The 9036-nt window shown below is 33.2% G+C and overlaps 1 protein-coding gene and 1 non-coding gene across 3 annotated transcripts in view; both read left to right on the forward strand.

Annotated features, from left to right (window-relative positions):
* The window catches only part of Smp_165400.1 (putative propionyl-CoA carboxylase alpha subunit), a gene marked incomplete at both ends in the record, with an annotated part of 33920 nt that overhangs the window by 19914 nt on the left and 4970 nt on the right, over positions 1 to 9036 (forward strand). For both annotated transcript variants that reach the window (XM_018793286.1, XM_018793285.1), the window contains 3 exon segments: positions 438 to 722; positions 1989 to 2059; positions 7908 to 8397. In XM_018793286.1, the coding sequence (XP_018647814.1) occupies positions 438 to 722; positions 1989 to 2059; positions 7908 to 8397 (846 nt within the window).
* Smp_tRNA_00699_Gln_TTG.1.1 lies at positions 3987 to 4052 on the forward strand. The gene has a single exon. It is a non-coding gene (tRNA).

Raw genomic sequence — 9036 nt, forward strand, 5'->3', positions numbered from 1 at the left:
TTCCTCATTATCTTATAAGCCTCAGCACCCATTGATAGACTATATTTGAGCGTCAACATGATTATTATGACCATCGTCCTCATTGATGTTGAAAGGTTCTAATTGATTTAGGTTGTTTTTGTCATGTGTCTTGTATATGTACGTAGCTTTTCAAAATTTTTATTCTTTTAAGCAAGCTAGATCATGTATTAATGAGAATTCTTTACTAGGTTAATGGGTTGAACATCTTCTTTCGTAAATTAACTGTTACAACTTTAGCATATATATTAGAGTTTGAACCTATAATTAGGTGATTGAAATTCAAACGGGTCAACTGATTGGACACTGCACATGCTTAGAAAAATTCTTCAGAATTGTGCATTGCTGCTTGAATTTATCATAAAATATTCTATTCTATCTCATCCTTTTTTTTCAAAATTACCTAATAATCTGTTTAGGTGATTCTGCAATTACTCGATAAAAGTATCAATACTGTTTGCCTACAATATCTTGGTACTGCATTTCCCGTCGAGATAATGAACACAACGGCAGCATGGTTTCGTGCCGCTTATATGCCTCCTCCCCGTGTTATTGACTATGGTTCAATTTGTATTGCTCCTATGCCTGGTTTGGTTCGTTCCATTGCAGTCAAGGTAGGTGATCGAGTGGGCGAAGGTCAAGAACTATGTATATTAGAAGCTATGAAGATGCAGAACAGCTTGACAGCATCTAGATCGGGAGTTGTAAGTTTTGTTATTTCAGAATTTTGTATATGAATATGTCTACATCGTATATTATGCTTACTGTTAATTGAACACTGGAGCACTATGACGATAGTAATAATAATAGTAACGATAATAATAATAAAAACACTAATTGTATTTCTAATCAATTGTGACTCTGTACTACTATAAAGTGAAATTCCACTTTTTAACACCAGATTGTTTTATTAAAATTTATGCTCAGAATATTGTAGTGATACTACTTAATAGTTTATTTTGTTTGTGTCTGGGACACTTGGCTTATACTGTAGATGGTACTTTTATTCTGTGTTGTCAGATGAATACTCAAAAATTATTCTGTTTCCTTACATACAAGTCTAAATTATGGCAGCTAAGGCTAGAAAATAGCAGGTCACTAAATGTGTTGCACTCTCCATGTTCATTCAGTATGACTGGGTGTTAATGGAACATTGAATGTTTAGTCTACGAGTCCTTTAAGTGATATAAGGTTGTTTCAGGATGTTGCAAACTTAAACGGGATAAGTTACCTCAAATATTTGTTGCATATGCTAAGTTAATGGATACCTGGAAGGGTGTGATGATGGTGATAGGTACAGTTAAACTAAGATAAAATAAATTTTTGATTGTTTAAATAAAAAAATGGTAATGATTTTTAAAATCACCAAATGCTGATGAGTTTCATTTAAATGGCTGAAGGGTTTCCTGTTGGTATCGCCACACTAGTAAAATAAATGAGTTGGTTTTTGGGAAGTTGGCTTAAAATTTATTTCACAAGTGTAGATCCAGCCACCCTTTAGTAGTTTACGAGGATTAGAGACCGTCTATCTGTCTGCCTTCTCTTACCAATGTTATCTATTCATCTTTTGCTGCCGTCTTATTAAATGTTCAAACTTTTACATCGAATTCTTTACTTACTAGTAACCCATGATATATTTTAGAAGCTATCGCTTCCGGAAAAGTCGCAATCAATGTGTCGTGATGCGGCTTTCAAGGAATTTGATAGTGAGCAAATTGATCTCGGCTGCTTTTAGAGGTATAAGGGCGACTGTCACTTCCCGATTGGCCACATTATTCAAGCATACTCTTCCTTAAAGGACTTGAGAAGGAAACTGGATTAGTATTGGTTTTAGAGACTTGGGAGAGTTACTATAGAGCTCACAAATGAGAATATGTATACTACTTATTTACTTTCCTACTCTTTTTCATGTCAAGTTTTCCATTCCCTTTATAAAGAATCATTTTTACGTTTTGAAATTTTTTCTTCAGATCAAAAAAGTAAATTTCAAAGCTGGTGGTTCTGTCAGTGAAGGTGATATTTTAGTTGAATTAGAAAAATAGTAAACTTATCATTATTCTACTTTTCTTATTTTCAACTTTAAATTTTATATGAATTTATTTCTAAAGCATTTGTACAATAGCTGTGTAGTGTGGTCTACTTATATCCATATAAGTAGTATATGGCGATGGTCAGACATAGAATGTATTTTGGCAGAAGACCGATAAGGAAAGAACTGAAGTGAAGCACAATTGGTATGAAAATGCATGAACAATGGAATTAAAGAAGATGGATTGATATTTACAGAAGGAAATGTGAAGATTGAGACAATTGATTGTTATTTTGTAAATTGACTGTTTACTGTATGGTTATCAGAATTTAGTCAGATAGTCTGTAATTTGTGCTTAAATACATTCGATTATCTCCCACTTGTATTCTTGTTCACTACAGCTGCTCAATTCATCTTTCTCTTCATTTATTATATAAACCATTATTTTGATTTGATTATGTAATTGTTTATTGATCTGTTCTTCTATTGTGAATTTTTTTGTTTTGCTTATCAACTATTCATCCGTTGCCATCATCGACTATGTTTCTTGTGAGAATAATAAAAAATATTTTCCTACTAGTCAACAATTATTTCCTTTTTGCTAGTGATATATATATATATATTTGATGTTGAATAGACGAAATTTTTTGTGTAATATAGTTGTACAGTATTGATCTATTGAAAAGATACAATTACCAAAAACAAAGACTGATTTTCAGTAGTTTTTCCCCACTAAAATCTATTTCAGGAAAGAAAAAGACCTATCAGTAAATTTGAAATAGGTATTGTATCACAGTGGTAGTCTGCATAATATATTGTAGTTTAGTGAATAGTTTTCAAGTTGATGCTTAAACAACGCGAATAGAAGAGCATAATTACCAGTCAACGGGAGAGTATATTATCGCCAAAACTCATCATATCATAATGACTAGGTGCTCTGTATACTAAGTTCAGTAACTTGATATTTCAGTGCACTGTGATTCATATCTGTCATTTGGGAGATTTCATCGAGAATCGTTGGATCTAGTTTCGGTACTGGAAGCCAACACCGAGAAAGCCATTCAGTGGCTTTCGATCTGCTTTCCAAGGGTTCAGTCTCAACATGCATAGAGATCACGTTTAGTTTAATAGATAAAACTCAGTCGATATGTAAATTAGCATGAAAGCTGTTAATTGGACAAGCAGTTACAAAAATGATTGGTATGATCAAGCTACAAGAACTCTCTTGTTTCGCTGTTATGTCCGGTATAGTACAAAGAGCTCGCCACTCTGAGTTGTAATATCATAAATTATCAGCCATATGCAACGTGGTATCTGATGCTGTCGGTTCAAGTTTTCAAACTTCATCAGCACAATAAGATAAAGTCAAGACAAATCCCAGAAAATCAGAAGTAGTAACAATATCAGTAGTTATATTTGAGATGAACCATAGGAAGAAATATATATATATACGACTTTTGGATCTAGAATCTGAAGGAAAACAAAGAATAAATGCACCTGCACCATTATAAACGACTGAGTCATAGGTATCAATACGAACGTTGGACTCAATAGTTTCAGAAAAATTGAGCATTGGGTGGAGAGTTAATAATATTTTGTAATATTCCAATGTGTAGAAGAATTGTATTTCTGACGTTTCTGGACTTGATGTAAGGCACTTCTGAGTAAATAAATAGTCGAAATTGGTATTGTTTCCTTTGTACTATTTAAACTTGTGTTAATTTAATTTCTATTACTTGTTTACTTTGAAGAAGTGGCTTACATTAAGTCACGAAATATCAGAAATACAGTTTTTCTACTCATTGGGATATGACAAAATATTATTAACTCTCCACCCAATGCTCAATTTTTCTGAAACTATTGAGTCCAACATTCAAACAAACAATACTGAATGAATTTAAACTTCACCCCATCGCACAAGTAAGTGGCTATCAGGACTCAGTGGCCGAGTGGATAACGCGATGGCGTTTGAAGCGAGGGTACTGGGTTCGAGTCCCAGAGTGAACACCAACTCTGAGATGCAGGTACATCCAGCTGACGAGTCCCGAATAGGACGAAACGCGCGTCCTGGATTCCAATGCTAGCCACTATCCATCTTTGCTTATCATGCTTGTGAATTAAGGCTATATTGAGGCAATACGCACAGTATGCACATATGCCAATTAGAGACTGACCAGTTGCAGTCCTAACAAATCGATGGGAAGATTCAAACAAACAATACTGAATGAATTTATATTTATTATTGGTTTTTAGTCAGGTCACACAAATCTCTTGGACCGTAGCACAGATGTATCTTAATCCAGGTTTCCATAATACATTAACACGATGGGATGAATTTACGAAAATGAATCACAAAAGAGGTTGAAATAATGTAGTAGTGATGATGAGAAAAACTGAACATCAAGAATATGGTTCGAAAAGATAGAGTGGAAGGGTATGTAAGAAGGAATACTGGGATTTAGAATCAAGATGATTAAAAGTAGGTGAATCTGCACCATTACGAACGATTCCAAGCGTTGGTCACAGTAACCACAACCAGATAGTTTGCGTTTACTGTTATGGCTTCGACCAACAGTCAATGGCTTCTTGGCCCAATGCTACGTTTTGGTTCGGTCACCCTTAGCTTTTCACTAACCTAATCCGACACCAGATTTTATCACTCGTTCAGATGAGCTGTGATTTAACATACATAAAACATGTTTCAATCATCTTAGTTGACGATGATTTTCAAACCTATCAACTTATTTCCCACCTTTGCATTGCATCCTATACCTAAATACGGTAGTCTCAAAGTACGTGGACAGTAGTTCGAAGACACCTATGATTGAGTTTTGGTAATTTAAGGATATTTGCTGTTTTTAGTGGCCGTTCATCACATTCATAAAGTAGAATTGTTGATCAGCAAACTCACCCTTTGATCTGAAGACGGACATATCGCCTACGTCACAAGGTTGATCGAGCTATCTGAATCCTTGCTGAGATCTCATTAGACATAAACTCATCAGGACTGATGAGACTACCGATATAAGTGATATGGTGAGGACATGTAACCGCTTCACTCCTTATCATTAGTTCAGAGTTTGACACATGATGAGTTAAGCTTTAAAGCTTTTGGAATTTCACAGAAAAGATGAACTGACAGTTATGATTTACCACTTATTTAATTAAGTTAGTACACCCACCGATTAAGTCCTGATAGTAACTCCGATGAACAATAATTATGGGTTAAACAGTCTGTTTGGTATTTAGTTGCTAATTATTTCGGGGAATATGAAATTAATTTTCAGAAAACTGGTATCATTTTAGTTGAATTGTAAGGATTTGAATCTTACCGTTGTTAGTATTAAGGACTAAAATTGATCAGTTGCTTGACCTGTGGGCATTCTTACCGGATCCCCTCAATATTGCCACTAATCTCAAGTATTTTCAAAAGGAGTCAGAAACTGATTGGTAATGTAAAAGAGAACATTCATTTAATTTGATTGATGTGTCTTCATTCTTACAGGCTTCGCTCTCTAAGAATAATAGTGTCGTAATTGATTATTCATGATGACAATTGAACATTGTGACTGTATATCAGTCTGGTTCCGCAAGCTAACATGAAGTGTCTGTTCTATTTAAATATGGGATAACATTACTTTTTATCAACACTTAGTCACTGTGTTTGATATTCAAGTAATCTGGTTTAACAGTGTCCGTAATTGATACAGAGGATATGTTTTGAAATCGAGTTTTATCATATTCCATCACAAAAACCCACAAATTTTCAAAATAAATACTTTATTTTCAGACTTTAATTCATGTATACATATTTAGATGGTTGATAATATGTACAAAATAGTTAAACTAATCAAATAATTAAGGATCAGTGTATGTTTGAATTTCAGTTCTGTTGGAGTAATTCAGAAAATTTCTCGCAAAAGACAAGAAAGACTCAGGAAACACTAAAAAGCATTTTATCCAATCAGCGTTCACTAGATGTTTTGCCAGAAACATCACGAAAGTGAAGTCACATGTAGAGTTTCTCACATATGTAATTCATATTGTTCATGTATAATCAGTAGGAATTTACTGATATATTTTAAAGTTTATTGTTAAAACAGAACTGTAATTTATGGACTGGTACAATAATGCACTGATTCGGGTTATTGATTATCTCAATAAAAATGTAGAAGTAAAACTGGTAAACAAGTTTGCAAAATAGCAGCTAAAAAACAACTAAAGTGATAAGATATAAAGTCTTGGTAGTAAAATGTTGAGTATTACTGGTGATTCATTCGAATGAATTAAAATATCTTCTTGCAACCATATTAAGACATCACTTTAGCATTTATATCTGCGCCCAAAAACGACTTGGTTCCCTCGATAACTCTCAAACCAGAAGACTGTAGCTGATCCAGATAGAGTATATTTATTGGCGATCTCGTGGTATCGAAAGAATACTGAGACGTGCTAACGAGTACAGGCAATAAGGGCAGAGCGTAAGAAAGTTCGAACCAAACAAGGCGGACGAAAAGTGACTTTGATACAGTCAAACAACAACGAATACGATAAAACAATCACTGGTACAATTGGTTATAATAATAATTGTTTCCATTATTCCAATCGTGTTCTCGTCAAGAAAAGCAGGTCACTTAAAGCCATCACTTAAGCATTTATATCTGCTGAAGGTTAAGTAGTCTCAGTGTTTCTTTTAAACATAATATCATATGATCTGGATGATGAAAGCAAAACTATAATAATAAAGTTATCTTTCTTTACTTCCGTCTAGAACTTTGTTGATCCAAATAATAAAATGAAAATGTGTACATGCAGTACAACTATACACTGCTCATATTTGCGGTAATGTATTGTGTACGATTTCATGATCATACAACTTTTGTTAAAACTTGTACTTTATCTCTTTAAAAATTCAGTTTTACTCAATGAACTTTTGCTATTGTTGGAAGTGAAAGTCAACTCGAAATTCTCAATGATTTAGTTCAGAGAAAGAAATACTAAAAAGTGTTGAATTAGTTCATCGGGCAAGCTATATAGTGCAATTCTAGCTGTTTTAAATGATATCATACTGCCTGTTTAGTCAAAAACAGAGTTAAGACTTCACAAGCATTTGAATACAATCTTGCAATTCGCATAACAGATGAATCTTCTTCGTATGATCAATTTTAGCTTTTTATTGCCTCTCCGCTTCTAAGAGTTTTAAATCATGCTATACTTTGAATTACTTCTATCAGAATAATTCCATTTAAGCTTTATCACATCTAATTTTTTTTCATTATAACGCCTAGGCACAATTAATGTTATTGATTTTCTTCTGGGTTTTTCTGACAAGCACATAATTAGATCTTATTTTGGTCTTAGATGCCTTAATGTCCTTTTTAATTTTATTATAAAATTAGCTTACTTACAAATATTAAGTAGTACAACATTAAAAACGTTATTAGATGCATATGATAACTGTCAAATTGAAATACGTATTTTATTGATTAATAGTAACCATGTGTTAGTTTAATTTGTAGTAAGCATGGCATATTTGTAGCCTATGACTCACTTTTTATTTCTCTATACAGTGCGATTCTAACGAACAGTCAATTAACAGTTCCACTGAGGGATTTTTCTTATCAAATTCATAATTAGTGACCTTATTCATTATTTAATATATAGATGATAAGTTTCATAACATGTTATTTGTGCTAGAAAATGTTCGCAAAAGCTAACATGTGATTTTTATAGTTCTACCCGCAACTTATAAATATAGTCTAAACAAAACTTAACAATGAAAACCAGTGAGCCAAATTATGAAATCGAAATCGAAGAGTAACATTAACTCTGATAGTCCTAATATTGACGACACTATCAGTAGTAGTAGTAGTACTGGTTATTATTTTAAGAGTTATGAAACCCTAAGTCCTACAACTGCAACTTTATTACCAAGAAATTTATTGGATAGTCCAATACTTAATGATCAAACCATTTTATCACCAACTTCATTTTTGTCAACATCAAAGAATACACGAAGTAATTCTTATCTACAAATACCTATAATGCATTTGAAAACAGAAGACAGTGATTTGAAGGTTCAATCTTTTGATGATAATAATGACATTAGCTCTGATATTACTATTTCTACGACAAAAAGTACTAATTCTAGTCAACATACTGACAAATACTTCACGGGATTTTATTTAAAAACTACCTATTCTGATGTTAAATTCATTATTAAAGATCCATTTATTATTGAAAAATTGATTCTACTACCTATGACTAATTTATTTCTCTATTTAATGAAGAAAAGTAAGCCCAAAGTTAGTGAAAATGAGTCAAAATGTAATTACAGTAAAAGTACCCCTGTTTGCACAACTACTAATAATGAAATATCTGACTATTCATCTTCAATATCATCACAATCATCATCTTATACATGTCAATTAATTCATTCTAAACGTGTATTAATGGAATTATATAAGAACTATATTGAGACTCTCTCCACTCTCGGTCGTACCAGGGCATTTGGGGGCGTATGTACATCCTGTGCGTATTGCTTTAAGTCACATGCATTATAAGCAAAGATGGTTAGTGGCTAGCAGTGGAATCCTATGTGGGACTTGTCACCTGGATCTACCAATACCCCAGAGTTGATGTTGACATCGGGACGTAACTGGTGTCGAGTCCAATGCTAGCCGCTATCCATCATTCTCTCTATTCTTATTTTAATAATTTTGCTGAAATGTTCAATAGATGACATTTGGAAGAGCATTGTTTAAAGCACTTGATTGTTACATAACAAGATGAAGATCCTTACCTGATAGAAGTGAACAAAGTATATTGCTAGATCAATCAGATAAAAGATAGCAGGTATGTGATTTTTGCGCGTAATGTAAGACACGATTATGGATAATCTAGTATTCAAGTTGACAACCTATTGACTTTTGCAAGAAATTCAAATATTATGCATAACACGCGATAGACATACCTCTGAATACTGTTTC

This window comes from Schistosoma mansoni, chromosome 1 (genome assembly GCF_000237925.1).
Source record: "Schistosoma mansoni strain Puerto Rico chromosome 1, complete genome".
Taxonomy (NCBI): Eukaryota; Metazoa; Platyhelminthes; class Trematoda; order Strigeidida; family Schistosomatidae; genus Schistosoma; species Schistosoma mansoni.